Source organism: Dysidea avara, chromosome 1 (assembly GCF_963678975.1).
Source record: "Dysidea avara chromosome 1, odDysAvar1.4, whole genome shotgun sequence".
Taxonomy (NCBI): Eukaryota; Metazoa; Porifera; class Demospongiae; order Dictyoceratida; family Dysideidae; genus Dysidea; species Dysidea avara.
The window spans coordinates 29,115,806-29,134,343 of NC_089272.1; the positions used below are offsets into that span (position 1 = coordinate 29,115,806).

General features: G+C 36.1%; 1 protein-coding gene across 10 annotated transcripts in view; it reads right to left on the bottom strand.

Moving 5' to 3' along the window:
- Window positions 1–18,538, bottom strand: part of LOC136260943 (uncharacterized) — a 196,093-nt gene that overhangs the window by 26,062 nt on the left and 151,493 nt on the right. For 8 of the 10 annotated variants that reach the window (XM_066054929.1, XM_066054937.1, XM_066054919.1 and 5 more), the window contains exons 8-14: window positions 15,091–15,150; window positions 12,941–13,051; window positions 12,605–12,697; window positions 10,538–10,627; window positions 9,815–9,901; window positions 5,573–5,674; window positions 703–795 (exon numbers count right to left, since the gene is read on the bottom strand). In XM_066054929.1, coding sequence (XP_065911001.1) covers window positions 703–795; window positions 5,573–5,674; window positions 9,815–9,901; window positions 10,538–10,627; window positions 12,605–12,697; window positions 12,941–13,051; window positions 15,091–15,150 — 636 coding nt within the window. The remainder of the gene's footprint in view (window positions 1–702; window positions 796–5,572; window positions 5,675–9,814; window positions 9,902–10,537; window positions 10,628–12,604; window positions 12,698–12,940; window positions 13,052–15,090; window positions 15,151–18,538) is intronic. The other 2 variants (XM_066054880.1, XM_066054886.1) reach the window with 2 other exon arrangements.

An 18,538-nucleotide genomic window follows, 5' to 3' on the forward strand; every position in this document is an offset into this window, starting at 1 on the left:
TCTGTAAAAGTTTTTGAGCACTTGTTTCAAGATGAAGGAAGGTGATAACAGCAAAAACTTTCATAGCATCGTGATCCCTAAAGCAAGAGGAGTTAAAATCTTTGTTTCATGTCACTGAGTACTTCCAAGGAGATGGAAGATATGAGTGCTAGTCTACCTCGTGTTGGACAAGCAGTTCACTATTGCCTTTTCTCACATTTTCGCCTTTGCCTAGCCATAGGAATGGCCTGGAAGACAAAATGTACCCAGCAACGGATTCACTTGTTCATGGAGAACCCAATGGTGTACCTGTAAGTTGCATCTCGGTAGAGGACTGCATTCGTAAGTTATGACCATTTATTTTAACATCCATAGTTTATTTCCATATTGTCATTGTACAAATTGATACTGTACAACTGTATGTCTGTTGTTGCTACTTTGTAGCACTGTACAGCAACTTCTAAAGTTCTTGGCTTCTAGAGCTGAAACTTCGGTTGACCATTCCTTTGGCTATATAGATAATGAAAATGGAATTTGAAAAATACGTTAACATGTGGGGTTCTTGCAGATCCGGTCACACATGCAAACAAGTATAAGGAAAATCTGGAATTTTAAAGTTCAATTAGGTTAAATCAGCTGTGTAGGTACACTTAACACTTTGTTGACAATACTTGATAATATCTGTTGTTGCTATACGTATCTGTGTTTGTTGATAATACTTACTGTTGGTTCATCCTTTATTTCATCATAATGAGAAAATTTAGCTTTTTTTGGTTTAGTAGACACAGGATAAGTAGCTGGAATTCCTTCAGTATGCTTAAATAATAAAAAAAATGACACAATTAAGACTACATACGTACAAAATTAAAATGTATTATGTATGTAGACCCATACTGACAGCTTTCACATGGTAATCAGGAGCTCATAATGTAAATACATTGCAGCACTTAAGAGCTCCTGCAGTAACACATCACTTCTTGATGGCATGTTACACCTGGTCCTACAGCCTGTTTAAAGTTGTTATATAAAGTACATCTGAAAAGGTGGAGAAAGGAGAAATAATCCATGACTGGACCTGGGTCCTGCCACATAGCACTAATCACATAGTGATTAAATATGAAATAAATTACCGCCAACAGTACTTTAATAAATGAGACCTGATCTGCAAGAATCACATATGTGACTGGATCTGTGAAAACCCGACACAATTGCACAAGCCTAAATTTACAGTATAAGGAATTGAATACAATGGGTGAAGTACGCATCATTAAAAATTCCATAAATTTCTAGAATGCTTTGTCTGTAGTGAAGAAAGGGTCTAACAACACAAACCTAGATAATATATTATCATCTTATTCACCTACTCAAAGGGAGTTAGAAAATCTTTGTTTCATTGCAGTAGACTCAAGGGTACTTGAGTTATGGGTGTTTTGTTACGTCACGTTGAAACGATCGTACATGATTGATCTTTCTTCACAAAATTTTGTCTTTGTATGTAGTGAAGAAAGGTGATACAAGGAGAAACTTACCCGGTAATCAATTCCCCTACTAATGGTGAACACGATGGTACAAATTTTAACTCCTTAAGACTTTCTATTACAACCATTTTAATCAGCACCTATAATTTATTTTCCCAATACTTCCTGTACAAATCGATCTTTCTGTTGTTGCTACTTTATAGGGCTGTATCTCCTAAAGTCTTTGGTATATGAGGCTGAAACTTTGCCACAACATACATTTGGCTACATAGATTATAACTATTTAATAAATAGGAATTTGAAAATGCACGATTATGTTGGGCTTTGCAAATCAGGTCATAGATATACAGACTAGTACTTATGATTGGAATCATTTGGTTTTTCATGCCAGATCATTGTTACCGGAAGTAGCAATATCTTTGAATTTATCAGAAGACTAGTTCTACTCTCGTGACTACTATCTAAAACATCAATAAATGAGTAATAGTTCACAATAAGTTTGGTTTCTTCAATATGATGCCTATGCTTCGAGACACACACCCACAAACAGGTCTGGCCACTATTTAACCAGCCCCTTTTGTGAGGAAGGCTTACCAACAACTAAAAGAAGGACTTTCATATATTGACATTCTAAAGAAACATATTGTAAGTGGTGTATTGCTATTATCCAGCCTTTGTCAAGAGGATAACAATGATCTGGCAAACGCCTTTGTATTGGAGTTATTGGGCTCACGTGAGATGATCCCAATCCCAGGTACCTGTCTATATATCTATGATCCAGTCACACATGTTAGTGTAAGCCTAATTTTACAGTAGAATGCAATAAAATGCACTGGGTAAAATATTTATGAAATTGAAAAAAAAATAATGTAAATTTTTGAGCACTTGTTTCACGAAGAAGGAAGGTGATAATAGCAAAAACTGTGATAGCATCGTGATCCCCAAAGCAAGCGAAGTTCGAAAATCTTTCTTTCGTGTTAGTACTCCCAGGAATGAGAAGGTATGAACATTAGTTTGCTTTACATTGGACAAGCAGTTCTTTATCATTTCTCTCTCTCATGTTTTTGCCTTTGCCCTGGTTGGAGGAAAGGCCTGGAAGACACAATTTACACAGCAATGGATTTGCTTGTTAATGGAGAATCTGATGGTGTAAGTTGCATCTTGGTAGAGGACTGAATTCGAAAGGTATGACTGTATATTTAAGTGCCTGTAGTTTATTTTCCGTATCATCACTGTACAAATCAATTTCTTTGCTGTTGCCACTTTGTAGTGCTGTAGCTTCAAAAGTTATTGGCTTTCAGAGTGAAACTTCAGTTGGCCATTCCTTTGGTTATCTGGATAAAGAAAATATAATTAAATGGAGTTAAAAAATGTGCTAACATATGTGACCGGATTTCACATAACAAGGCTTCCACACACACAAAATCAAACTTACGTTTTTACCAGAAATGGATTGCTGGCCTAATACACTATCACATTCCACACTGTACTTCCTTCAGGACTGGCAAGTCTGGTTTCTGTGGCAGCTTTCTTCCGACCCTGTCAAAGCCACGAGTGGGAGATTGGCGCCATTGAATGGCCATGGCTTTGTGATAATGGTGTGTAGTGAGCTGGGACTTCACAGAGAGCTCACCAATAGTGTTCTCGGTCAATTTGGAGTGATTTGAGGGCCATGGAGAGCCCAAACTTGGCCTCTGGATTCCAATCGTCTTCTTACTCCATTTTATACCCGTATATTAAGACCACCATCCACCCCCACCCTCCCACCCTATTACTATCACCTGTGATATTATTACCCACTCGAGAAAAGCTGCCCAAAACAGGGCTAATTTTGGGTATCAGAAATGTATACACCCACTCAGTCATAGCTAGTAAATAGATGCATACTTGGTGCAAATTTTGTTTGCACAGCTGTAGGCACTGGGAAGTTATTACACAATGATTACTTAAAATCGCCATATCTCCTAACGAAATTTTGTGCGTCGAAGCCGGGTTTTGTCAAATTCAGTCACATATGGAGTTCTTGCAGACCTTGTCACATATTATTAATTTAATATAGCAGAAATCCAAGCAATAAAAACTAGTGTGACAAGAGTTGAATGATGGTAGTATTACAACATAGCTCTGTATGTACTATACAGTAAGTGTATAACTGATACAATGATAAATGAGTTGTTCAAGATTTTAATTCATGTAGGTACAGCTATGCAAAATATTTGGTACATATTACATGGATAAATGTATTTGTCTCAACACTACTGGTTATATGTGTGACTGGATTTGCAAGAATGTCACATATTACAGTAGCATTGCCTAAATATTATAATAAACAAAATGGGTGAAATATTTATGAAATCAAAAAAAATATTTTTAGCACTTGTTTCAAGATGAAGGAAGGTGATAATGGCAAAAACCTTGGCAGCATCGGGATCCCCAAAGCAAGAGAATTTCGAAAATCTTTGTTTCATGTCAGTACTGTGAAGATGGAAGATACATTTGAACATTAGTCTACCTTGTGTTGAACAACCAGTTCACTATCATTTTTCTTATATTTTCGTCTTCACCCTGGCCGTGGGAAGGGCTTGAAAGACAAAATGTACCAAGCAATGGATTCGCCTGAACCCGATGGCATAAGTTGCGTCTCGGTAGAGGACTGCATACGTAATTTATGACCATTTATTTAAGCACCTGTATGCAGTTTATTTATGTATTGTCACTGTACAAATTGATTTTTCTTTTGTTAACACTTTGTAGCTCTGTAACTTTGGCTTCTAGAACTAAAACTTCAGTTGATCATTCTTTTGGCTGTCTAGATAAAGAAATTTCAATAAAATGGTATTTGAAAAACACGCTAACGGAATTTTGCAGATCCGGTCACAAGTATACAAAAAATGTTAGACTGACAAGATTAAATGTCCACCAGTATATCTGCAGTTGTAGGCGACCTCCCTTGTTTCCCTACTTTTTATTTCTATGATCCCAAATTTAATTTAAAATGCTTAAGTTTTCTTTATACTTGTTTGCTTACTTTTTGTAACATTGTTATGACTGGTGAAATTGCACATACCACATCTAAAGGAATGATGGTACCACAGCAGGGTTCTGCCCACACTGGTCGGCAGTGGTTCAAAGCGACCAGTACTTCTAAAAACCGACCAGTACCCTCTTAAATCCGACCAGTACAATTCTTACATATATCATTGATACATGTGCAAAATACCCTAATACAACACACAGCATATCAGTTTATGTTAACTTTAGGCCACCACTCAGGAATTTCTGGGCAGAACCCTGCCACAGTTTATGTTTTCGTCCTAACACCCCAATTACTAACTCAAAAGTGAAGTCTTCACTTTCAGCTATGTTCAGCCTGATACACATCGCTACAAACAAAGTGCAGTACGATAAGTGCCTTTGCAATCAATTGAGTCAGTATGGAAAATACAAACAATTTGCGTGCCCAAGTATCTAATGCTGAAGTGGCCTTGGAAGTGACCATTACACTTCCCTTTCAGCTATGTTCACAGCATTACAAATGAAGAACAGTAGGAGAGGTGCCTCCTGTAATCAATCCAGTCACCACAGAAACTACAGATATCTCCCATCTACAAATGTAGGGAAGCCATTGCACTACCGTAAATTGATACCTTTGGCTGTCAGCAAAGAGAGATGGGACACAAACAAGGACAAAGATAAGTCCATGATGCATGCATTGTATATAATGTGGTATGCCAAAAGGCACCTGTCGAGCTAAAGCAGCATCAAACATTGACAAAATCAAGTGTAGGCAGACGGGCCAGCAGGCAGGCACACACACAGGCAGGGGGAGGTAGGCAGGCACGAAAGTAGGCAGGCAGAGGCAGGTAGACATACTGCCGGATGACTGTAGATTTGAGGCTACCAGGTCCAGTCATGGATTTTTTCTCCTTTCAACTTTTTAAACATACCATCTCACACAGGCTGTAGGATCAGGTGTTTTGCAGACCTTCAGCACTTGTGCTGTAAAGCCTTAGTAATAAATAAAATGATATGTACATGCAAATTAATGGTGCATATAATATACAGAGCTGGTGTACGTATGTATATTATACATGTATGAACAAACAATTTCTCACTCCTTGTGGGGTCTTGCCATTTTCATTATCATTTTGATGAGCTTTTGCTTTAGTAGACACAGCATACTTTGCTCCACTAGCTGTGGTTAGATGAGGAATATTCTGTTTGAATAAATAAGACCACAAAATATGTGAAATGTGTTATCATGTAAGTATAATGTGATGTATGTATTCATTATATGTGACCGGGCCTGCGATAATAGGGCATGTGGGCACATGATTTTTGCCTACTTTTTCACATTTTCATCACTCATAATGTTTTGTACCATTATGCTATGGCATTGAAATTTTCACCTCTTAGTAAGCATTTAAGTGGCATCATGATGCAAGTTACAGAATGGAAATATACTTTTCCAGTACAGAGATATGACCTGTAGAGCAATGGGATGTAGTTTGTGCCCACATGCCCTGTTTTCGCAGGCCCGGTCACATATGTTTGTAATGTAACAAAAGAGTTTAATTAATTAAGGTGAAGTTTTTTTACACTACGTAGTCACTTAATGCATGTTAATACATACGTACGTACGTACATATGTGTTGCACTACATTAATTTAAGAATTTCAACAACATGCCTAATATAATGGTTGGCAACTGGCACTGTTGTCTTCTGCTATTTTAATCTTTAGTTTACATATACAGTAGCTGCATTAAAAGATTTAGGGTACTCATTACGGCTGAAGTAGGAATTAAATGTGCACTACAAAATGTATGTGGGTGACTTCCCTGTAGGCACAACACAGGCGCAACGACTATTCTACTGATGATAAGACTACTCTGTGCTAATTGGATCATCACCTTTTGACAATAGGGTCATTCCATGCCAAATCAACCAAAAAAAATCCGGACCCCTTCGGATTTTCATGAAATTTGGCATAGACATGGACTCTACTAAGAAACTTTCTCACACCAAAATTTGGCCAATTCTACTGATCTCCCTTTAAGATATGACCGCTCAAAGTTTATTAGAAAATGTTACAGCAGCTTACATAGGTTTAATAAAATAGCCATAACTTTGTCAGTGATTTCCACAGAACCTTTCTGTTTAGATTTTTGGAATGTTTATTAAAGTCTCTTTCAAGTGATATATAATTCATTATAATTACTCAAAGGAAAAGGTCAAACCACAAAAATGTGACTTTTTTCTTTGATCCTAATTATTTCAAAAACGGATATTTTAATTGCTTGTATTTTTTGTTCAAATATTCTTCTAATAGCCTTCTTTCATGACAGCAAGTGTGAAGTTGGGATGGCAAGTAGATTATGAGTTATGGCTACATACATAATTCTTATTGATGTTTACATGCTACAGGGGGTATAACTATGAACACTACTATAACAATACAAGCTTTTAAATTCAATTATAGTATGGAATGATTGGAATCTCATCAGAATGTGGTCAAGTTGTATTACACATACAGTTGGAGGCATAGTACACAGGCATAATCACAACATTAAACATAAGTATTAATACTCTCTATTGCTGAGGTACACCAATATACCCATGTTACGTATATCAATACAGTTATGACAACTAGTGCAAATATTGTCAAAATCCATAATAGCGGTTGTATACCATAATTATATTGGGGAGGTTTGGTCGTAAATTATCTTATAGTACTGTAAGTTTGGTAAAGAAAAGGGTTTTAGTTTTCATTTCTTTGCCAAACAACTCCCCTGCCAAACTTCTCGTATAGCATCTTTTCCATGTATAATTTGTTTTGTAAGATCTGTATGCAAAGTTTTTTGACATAACAGCTACATTTCATAAAATCACAAGAAAGTGCCAGTGCAAAGAAAACTCCAGAGGGGATTAGTGTACTGTTCCAAAATCTGGTAATGTTTTTAAAATTTTGTAACTCAGTAATAGAATGTGCTATGACCATGAAATTTGGAGTAGTTATACACAATTGGACACTAATAATGTACGTAAACCAATTTCTCGAATTTTTGCAAATTGAGTATGAGGTGTAAAGTACTGACCTACAACTCCTGATTTTTCATGAAAAATGCATCAAGTCAGTGACAGTTTAAGATATCCTACAGTACACTTACAACATTTAGTGTTCACCTATGGTACAGCAAAAAAAAAGTTACAAGGCATTTTGATTACCGCTTTAGAATAAGTTATGCAAGCAGTTATGTGAAAAGCTAAATACACATCAACTACTACATACTTGCATAGGGATCCAACTTCTTTTCACTAAATATATATATATATATATATTATTATTATTATTATTGTACGTACAAAAGTTACTTAGCATAGCTTATTTGATTGGGTATATAGTGTATACGTATACTGCTTAATCTATGCAGACTAAAATTCTATAATTTTATCAATTTAAAAAATATGATAATCCAAGGTAAGTGGTCTAAATTTCATTCATTAGTTCATGAAAAGCAACACAAAAAGTGTGTGAAGTGGTAGGATTTGTTGAAAATATAGTTAAGTATTCTAGTATATCAGTGCATGGATTCCATTCATTGCTGAACATATATAGTACCACCATTGGTGTTGTACAGCCAATTAAGATTAATCAAAATACAGTGTTTGATGGTGAACTACTGTACGTTTGTCCAGCAATAAATGTAACCCACTGATACTCAAATTTCAGACAATGAAAATATTCTTTTACAAATTTATCTTTTGGTTTTGAAATATGCAATAATGCTTTTGTCTATGTTGATGTCCATATATGAAGTTTTCCAGTGGTACAGCTTCTAAGTGTTACTGGTGCAATACATTTTTGAAAATTCATGCCGATATACAGAGTAAATATAAAGAGGTCTTGATCCCACAGACAGTCTGTACTCTACCACCTAAATTGCTATAGTATCTGGCAATGCTATTATGCTATAGTCTCTGTTGTTCCCCATCCGGAGTTTTCCTTGTGACTTTATGAAGTATAGTTATTACATAAAAAAACATTACATACAGATCCTGCAAAAGAAATTATACATGTCATAGGCATAGCTAAATATTTTTCGATGGGGGAGGGCTCTTTTCCAGGTGGTTGTAAAGGACAGTATAAACATGCGAACACAACCCCTCTAGGGGGGTCTGGGAGCATGCCCCCACAGGAAATTTTTGCCTTCTGAGGACAATTTTATACAATGACTGCTCTATAACAACAACTGACTATTCTATTAGAGTACTTAAACACTAAACATAGAAAATCATTATGGGGGCTCCAGCTCCCCTTGCCCCCCCCCCCAGTTGCTACGCCCATGCAAGTTGGACAAGCACTATACAAAATAATAACAGAAAAGCTTAGCGGAGAAATTGTTTGGCAAATTTGGTTACTTTACCAAATTAAAACCCTCCTATTATAAAATTTCACAATTTTGTCAAACTATTTTCTTCACCAAACTTAAGCACCAAACCTTCCCAATATATGGTACAAAATGTCTATTAGCTATGGACTTTTGACGGTATTTTCACCATTTATCATAACTGCATTGATAACCATAAAATGGGTATATTGGTGTGCCTTCAGCAATGGAGAGTATTAATACTTACGTTTAATCTCGTGATTATACCTGTGTACTATGCCTCCAACTGTATGTGTAACCACATTCTTATGAGATTCCAATAATTCCATACTATAATTGAATTTAAAAGTTTGTATTGTTATAGTAGTGTTCATAGTTATACCCCCTGTAGCATGCAAACGTCAATAAGAATTATGTATGTAGTCATAACTCATAATCTACTTGCCATCCCAACTTCAAACTTACTGGCATGAAAGAAGGCTATTAGAAGAATATTTGAACAAAAAATCAAAGCAATTGAAATATCCGTTTTTGAAATAATTAAGATCAAAGGAAAAAGTCACATTTTTGTGGTTTGATCTTTTCCTTTGAGTAATTATAATGAATTATATATCACTTGAAAGAGACTTTAATAAGCATTCCAAAAATCTAAACAGAAAGGTTCTGTGGAAATTACTGACAAAGTTATGGCCATTTTATTAAACCTGTGTAAGCTGCTGTAATATTTTCTAATAAACTTTGAGTGGTCTTATCTTAAAGGGAGATCAATAGAATTGGCCAAATTTTGGTGTGAGAAAGTTTCTTAGTAGAATCCATGTCTATGCCAAATTTCATGAAAATCCGAAGGGGTCCGGATTTTTTTTGGTTGATTTGGTATGGAATGACCCAATACTCTTATTTTCTCAATACACAGTAAATATAAGTGTACATACACTGTACATTAGTATGTATATGTTGATACCACTTACTCTTGGCTCTTCTCTTATTACGTCATAATGAGAATATTTAGCTTCTGTTGTTGTAGTAGATGCAGCATGTTGCATGTTGGGGATGTGCTTTAATAATAAAAGTTAAGACAATGACACTTTAACATTCAACAAAGATTAAACTGTTTGCATGTACATGTGTATGGATTCAATTGACAGCCTGCAATGTATTGTGGCACTTACGGGCTCTTACAGAACACATCACTTCTTGGTGACATGGCTAATGGCAGCCCTTCTGTCCCAGACCAGAAAAGGCTTAAGAATCTCCTTGTGTAGACCTTGCAAGCCAAAAGTGGGTATATTCACTGGACAATTAATACCATTTTAGCTTTCCAATCAATAGTAGGAGTGAAATTAATCCCATAAAATGCCAATCGGATAATGGAAGTGGGAAGCCATTTGAAAATGTTTAAGATCAAAGATTGAAGCTTTACAAGTATAGAAAAATGTAACGCAAGCTAATTAATTACTGTAGATTTATTAACAAAAACATTAATAAGGTGGTAATTAAACAGATAATGGGGTGCCCTCACTATATATTAGAAACCTTATAAAGCCAGTTGTTCTGCAATAGTAATGAGCATGGTTAGATCAGTTATGCAGGCACACTTTAATCAATTAAACTATCTTAGTCACTATGGTACCGTTACTCCTTGTTGACAATCCTTGTTGATATATACGTATGTATTTGTTGATAATACTTACTCGTGCCTCATCTCTTATTGTATCATGAGTATCTTTAGCTTCTGCTGCTGTAGTAGACGCAGTGTGAGTGTCTGGAATGTCTTCAGTATGCTAAAATAATAAAAATAATAAGACAATCAAGCCATCTACAAATATTAGCATTCAACAAAAATTAAAATGTTAGCATCTACATGACTGTGTATACATGTTCATTACGCCAATATCGACAGCTTTCACATGGTGGTACTGGCAATCATAAGTGCCATGCATTGTGGCATTTATGAGCTCCTGTGGTAACACATCACTTTTGGTGACATGCCTCTAAAACCAGGTGTCCAGCTAGTATTAGTATTCCCTTAAATCAATATACATTAAGTGTGTGCATAAATTTTAGAAACAATACAACGAATACAGTTACGTGCATACCATGTTTTATAACAAAACAAATTTCAGGAGTCTAGCTACATTGCAGTCCACTTACATGAAGTCAAAGTTTACTCATTGTGCATGGTTACACAATACAATACAATACAATATGTGTGATGAAACATATCGATATATTGCGTATTGCAATATATTGCTGTGATATAATATATTGCATAATACTGCAGGGTTGTAATGGGTTGTGGCCTGTGGATAATTAGCCTATTCAGTTGCCACCCTCCTGGAGGGCGGGAATCAAAGCCACCAGAATGTAATTGTTGATGTTTTAGAAGCCACATATCCTAAACAAACAGTACTGGTTGTAGTACTGCCTAAGTGTAGGTTATCGCACAAATCGAGCTCGCACTCGGTGATTATTGTCCCATTCCTCAGGTCTCTAAAATAGCGACGATACTGTGGATTTGGGCAATAACAAATTTAGACTGTGGCTTGTACGGCTCTGGTCACTGCCAATAATGGCAGCTTCCTGGTCGAATTAGTGTTAAAACAACTCAATGGTAGGCTTCCTAGATGAATACAATTATCTCTATTATCTAGGATGTTTTCTTCACACTCTAGTGATGATTTCTGATGGCTGTTGTAACTGGAATCCAGCAAAACACGTGACGCACGTGGCAAAACATTTTGTCACGGGTATCTAATCAGTTTAGATACCTACCGCCGGTATCTATTGGATTTTAAATACCTCATTAACAACCAAACTTCAAAGCATACTATGCATACCACAGTATAATTGTACTGTAATACCTATTTAATAACTGTTGGTCATTATAAGCAGCCTTTGACTGGTGGGTGTACACCACATGACACTAATGCTATCTGCTGTGTCTTATGAAGCTTAAATCCATGAGTTATTTACACAAGTATAGCACTTCAACATCACCAAAGGCCCTAATCCAAATATTGCAATACAACAATATATTACAATACTTTTTAAAGGCAATACGCAATATGGTATTTACCCATATTGTTGCATCCCTATTACATAATAATCGTGCACTAGTGGGAGGGGATGACCCTTGACTGTTTTATCCCAGACATGGCATGGAGCACACAAGTACATGTACACACGCACAACACCGGAAATAGAGCAAATCACAAAGAAACCAACTGTGTAATAGATTACACTGTACAGAATAGTTTTATAGAATGTGAGGCACTTTTATAGACAGTTACATAGTTATAGTGTTTGTTAGGGATGGGTTTTACTGAAGTTTATGCTTTACCATGCAATAATTTCATTATGTAAACAAAAACAACACAGTCAAGTTGTCGAGTTTCTTATTTCATAGCGAGTATTAAGACGTATGGTTATTACTTAAGTGATTCCATGTATAGCAAAGTTATTATGACGTGATTCAGTGATTTGGCCAGTAGTGACCAGGAATTCAGCCATTAATGGGTCAACCGCCAACCCATTGGTAAATGAGTTATTAAGAAGAGTAAGTCTTGTAAGCACAGTTATCCAAACTGTATATTATAGCACGATACCTTTATTTACAAATACAAATAAACGTATTCTTCTCTGCACTATGTACATACGTACATGCATATGTACAGGCAAAATAGCACATATAGGAGGTGGATAAACATATGTATAAATACAGCTGGTGCATGTGTATAGACATAACATTAATTCCTCACTCCTTGTGGGGTCTTGTCCTTTACATCGTCAGCTTTTCCTCTAGTAGACACAGCATACTCTGCTCCACTAGCTGAGGTCTGAAGTGGAACATTCTGTTGGAATAGAAATCAAGATCATAAAATGTGTGAAATATGCTTCTTTACATACACATATAATGTGATGTATGTACTTATGTATTGACTACATATTTTGTATGGCAATCAGTACTATATACAAGAAGTTGTCTTATGTTATTTTAAATTTCTTTTACAAATAGCTGTTTAGGGTGCAATTTACAGTCCAGAAAATTGAAATAGGAATTAGATGTGGACTATGTATCAATTGATATTACTTACTGTTGACTCATCCTTTATTTCTATTTCATCATAATGAGAATATTTATTTTTCTCTGGGTTAGTAGACACAGGATACTCTTCTCCACTAGCTGAGGTTTGATCTGGAACATTCTATTAAAATAAAGAATACTATAAAAACACTTGAAATGTATTTCTTACGTAGTACCTATCAACACAAAAACAGCTAAGCTGTGAAAAAATGGTGCGGCCTTAAAAAGCTTGGGTGAAAAAAGTTGTGAAATTAAAGGTGGTGGCCAAGAAGTGGCTGCAATGATGTTAATGCTAAAATTTTAACAATGCACACAGCCATTATTAAAATTTCTTAGCATTAACATCATTGCATCGATGTTTTTGTGTGGATTTCACTTCTTTTGTACTTTATAAGGCCCCAAAGCCAGCCTATGGCTGACTTTGAGGTTTGTTTTTACTCACATTTCTTCTTTTAATTTATTATTTTTTTATTATTATTAACACTTTACAGTGACCAGCACTGAAGGTCTACAACAACATGTGCTGCAGCCTTAGGATTACCAAACCTAGTTTCAAGGACTTAGACTTAATGACTTATACAGTAGCTGGAAAGGTGTAACAGAAAAGGGGCCAAAGTAAGGAAAAAAATCCCACCAGCTCCAGGAATGAAACTGCAGGTCACCCAATGTCTAGTCGGGGCCACACTCAGTCTTCCTCCAGGAGGGATGGATTTTCTTCCTTAATCCTAAGGTATTTATTATTAACACTTTACAGTGACCAGCACTGAAGGTCTACAACAACATGTGCTGCAGCCTAAATGTAGATACAATGATGATTATTGAAGACAGACACATAAATGTATTTCATTGTAAGATTTAATACAATATTTGATAATTATTATTGTAATACTCTAATAGAGTGCACATATTTTTTGAGGAGAATACACATAGAATGTTCTAGAACAATTTAGTACTTCTATTGGTAGATCTACAGGTATGAAATTACAAACATTAAACATTTGATTATAAGCAGATTTCAACTAGAAATTTCATTTATAAAGCAGAAATTAAGTCATGCAATCAGCCAAGGTAGCAGTGGTTCAGTGGTTAAGGATGCAGGTGTTAGGTATGGAGGTCCCTGGTTTGAACTCTGGTAAGTTTTTTCCGATATTTTTGCATACCTTTTTTACCCCGCAGTGACTACTCCATTAGAGTATCTCATTCCTGTGATTTTACACTTGTTTGGTTTTTGCTTTATAACTTTGTCGCTGTAACTCTATTGCTATTCAAACCATCAAAAGGCACCGCTACAATGATCAGCCTATCTACACACCAATTTTCAAATTATTTCTATACTCGGTTTACCCTGTAGCCGTGACAGAAGTTTGATCTTTTTCCATGTGAATAAACGCTCATAACTCCTTGATTATTCCTCAGATTCACAACAAACTTGGTACATGACTCCACTGTTACACGCTCTTCATTTGTGCCAAAGATTGAGGCAATCAAGTTACGCGTTTGCATTTTATAGCAATTTTTGCAAAGTGTGCAAAAAGAAATCGAAGTCCCCGTAGCCCTTGTACAGCACAAGAAAAAAACGAAGAAATTAAAATGAAATTTTTAATGCCCATATCTTGCAAATGGCTGTTGCAAATTTAATCAAATTTGCTGTGTGGCGTACCCTACCTGGGGGACAACTACACTGCAAAAAATGGCGTGCTTTGGAGAAGGGGCCATGGAGCCATGCATGCATGAAAAAGTTGTTTTCTTCCTGTTAATATACTCACAGTGTGGTCGCTGGCTTTCTTGGCCACACGACACACTACCGTGTGTCTTGATGCATGTACATAATAATATAGAGTGATGTATTTACTCTAAGTTTGTAACAAAAGCTTTTTTTTCCAAGGTGAAATTTTATCAAGTATGTTATGTATGTACTCCCTCTAGGTATGCTTGTACATATGTGTTATACTACAGTAAGAATTTCAACAACCCAGGCATCATTTACTGGTTGGTAGGTGGCACTGCATACAAGGGGTTGTCTTCTGTTATTTAATTTTTGTGTTATTTTACATACACTGTATAGTAGTATTTAAAAGATCGAGTCCGCTCTAGTATTTACAATCCATACTATTGAAGTAGGAATTAAATATACAATATGTATCTGTTGATATTACTTACTGTTGACTTATCCTTTATTTCATCATAATGATATTGCACATTCAGAACGCCTACAATATGCTTTAATAATAAAAAAGATAAGACAATTAAAACATCTACAAAGATTACCATTCAACAAAGTTTAACAGTAAATTAGACTACAAGTTTGATACTGAAATTTGATTGGCTGAAAATGTGGTCTCTAAATCTCACACTCATGTCCAATAGAGACCATGCCCTGAGGCAATACAAAACACGATGATTATGTGCCTGTAACACTGGCAACCCATGGGCGTTTAAATGGCTAGTAACAGCTGTACTGAATTAGAGGGAGGTGTAATGGGCTTGTTTGTACTAATCAATACTACATTACTTGCTTACAAGCAGCTGTCGAGGTACAACAACAGCAAAAATGAGTTATAGTCCAGTCGCTTGAGTCCAGTACTTCTTAAACGGGTAGCAACAACCACAAGAACAGCCATGCTGAGGTCCCGCCATGTAGGGAGGTGTAGAGGGCTTGTTTCTAGTAATTAGCCATACATTTCTCATTTACAAGCAGCTGTCAACTCAAGGTACAATAACGAGTTGTAGTCTAAATAAGTTAGATGTCAAGAACCACTAGGTTCTATGGGATTTAGAAAACCCTCAGGCCCTTAGTAGCGCCCAAGCGCAGTGAGGGCGCTACAGCCCAGGGCCTTCAAGTTTTCTAAATCCTGTAGAACCCTGGTTCTTGATGTCTAACTATTATGTATGCCAACATGTACATAATGTACGTGCGTATGTGTGGTGTACGTATGTTGGCCTATAGTGACTGCCATCACGTAGTGGGCCTGTAACTACAGTAGGATTCCTAACTTATGGGCTCCTGTGGTTATGATATCTGGTTTTTGTTGTTATAACTTTTCTTCACAAAAAACAAATCATGACTGGATCTGTAAAAATCTGACATCATGGTACAAATCTAAATTTACAGTATAAACCATTGATTACAATTCTTTCATGTTTCAAAAACATTCCATAAATTTACTTCTACAGTTTTTTCCTTGTGAAGAAAAGATTTAAAGGAGAAATCGTGGATCCATTTTATTCCCCTACACAAGCTACACAAGAGGAGCTCTAAAATCATTGTTTCCCTGCAGTATAGACTAATGGATACAGCTGTATGTGAGTTATGGACATTTGTTTACATCATGTCGAAGCAATTGTTCATGATCAATCTTTCTTCATTGATTTTATCTCTGTACGTATTGAAGAAAGGTAACACAAGGGAAAAGTTAGCCAGCAATGAATATCCCTATTCATGGTGAACAAGATAGTACAAGTTGCAACTTTGTATATCATTGCATTCATAAGTTACAACTTTTTTTGTAAGTACCTGTAATTTATTTTCTCTATACTTGCTGTACAAATCGATTTTTCTGTTGTTGCTATAGTTTGTTGTAACTCCAAAAGTCATTGGCATATGAGGCAAAAACATTGCCCGAGCATATATTTGGCTAAGTGTATTGTAAATATTCAACAATCAAAAATTCAAATAATGCATAATTATGCCGGGTTTTTGCAGATCCAGTCACATTAAGTCACAACAGTGCTGTCATTCTTGTTGGGATGTTGCACAGGTAGCTATATAGAGAATACATTGTTACAGTAGCAACTCTTAAGTACAAGCACTCAACTATCACAGAAGTGATGAACACGTCATTTTAAAGTTCACACTGACTGATGCATATATCAGCAATCAAGTGCTACTACACCAGTCCTGCTACACCAGTCCTACTAAGCAATTTTTTCCACGATACCTCATTGTAACTGGCCAATTTTTGTGTAACAGTTGTTGTCTTATACATCACTTGTTTGTGATGGAACTTATGGAAGCACCATAGTTCCTGTAGCAAGTTTTGTAAAAAAAATTAGTGCATAGTAGGAAACTTTGGTAGTACAAAACATTGGCAGATTTGGCAAATTGTTCTATCATTTAACTTTTGTTAAATTAAATTACAAGTTACATATGTATCTTGATGACCAATTTATCGTCACTTCTCTTAGGTAATAGCAAGTACAACTCACAGCAATCATATTACCTTCAATTTATTGTGATGCATAAATTACACAAGTTTTCCGCCAAAGATATTTTCAACTATGTACGTATGTATGATTCTGTGACACATGATGAAATGCGACTACAGTACCTCAAGCTGCAATTATGGCAACAGGATCTGCTGATTCCAGCATTCTGAAGCATTTCAAATCTGTGTCATCTCAATCATCTTCATCAGGTAGCTTGCCTGATCCAATTGGTCCGCTAAGCATGAAGGTGCCACTTAAGGTGTTTGAAATGGCCAATGCTGAAGTAGAGGCAACATTGAATGAGATCTATGCAACATTATGCTCGTAAATACCTAAAGTACAGGCTAACAGAAACCTCTGTAAGAAGGTGGAAGAATCAAGACTACTCTACATTAAAAAAAGCCCAAACAATGGTCAACTGAGGCTACTTAATACACATCTGATACTGCTGAATACCCTGATCAGACTGCTGAAGGCAGTAGCAAGCAGTCAAGAATTGCCACAAATGAAGACTGGAAGGCACTGTAAATTGGAGCAGAGCCGGATGCCCAGGTGCAAGAGTACATTAAGCAAACCAGGAAACATGGATTAGCCATAAATACTTTTGTAGTCATAGCTGCTGCATTTAGGATTGCCATGAGCCATGATGCAAACCAACTTGCCGAGAATGGTGGAGGAATCAAATTAACAGATGCATGGGCAAAGAACTTGCTCAAACATTTGGATATGTCAAACATAAGGTTTGCAGTAGGCCTCCAGGAATTATGCAGGAATAATTTTGGAAATTTTGAAGCTATTTAAGATTCTACAGAATATTGGAGAATAATTGAGCATAAAAGGAATAATGAAGAACATCATATTCACTGACCCATTATGAAAGATGTTTTTACTTTTACCTTCTGAATTTCTCTGCTAGTCTTTTGTCTGGAAGCTTTATTAAAACGTAGCTCTACATCACGTGTGTATCCACATCAATACATTAAAATTTACAATATTCGTACAGCAACAAAGCAAAGTGATCCTTGTGCAATAAGCACTAGTTGTGTTCTAGATGCACTGAATAGTGATAAGGAATCATCAGAAACATCAGAAGTAAGTGAATCTGAATACGATAATGCAAGTGAGGCTACTTCAAACCCGTGCCACAGGATGGAGGCGGACAGAATAGATCAAGGTACCTAACAAGGGACAAACAGCAAAGGAAACAAGCTAACCTCTAGTAGTTCATCATCAATGTCTAGTTTGTTAAGTGTTCTTTGTGCTCCACAATTATCTGACCTGACAAGAAAGAGAAAGACACCGGTAAATGTAAGAAAAGTCATCTTAGTCCATTGATCTGCTGGTTCAGACCCAAAGGGCATTAAGCCACAAGATTGATTTTAAAATTCACCAATGAGCAACT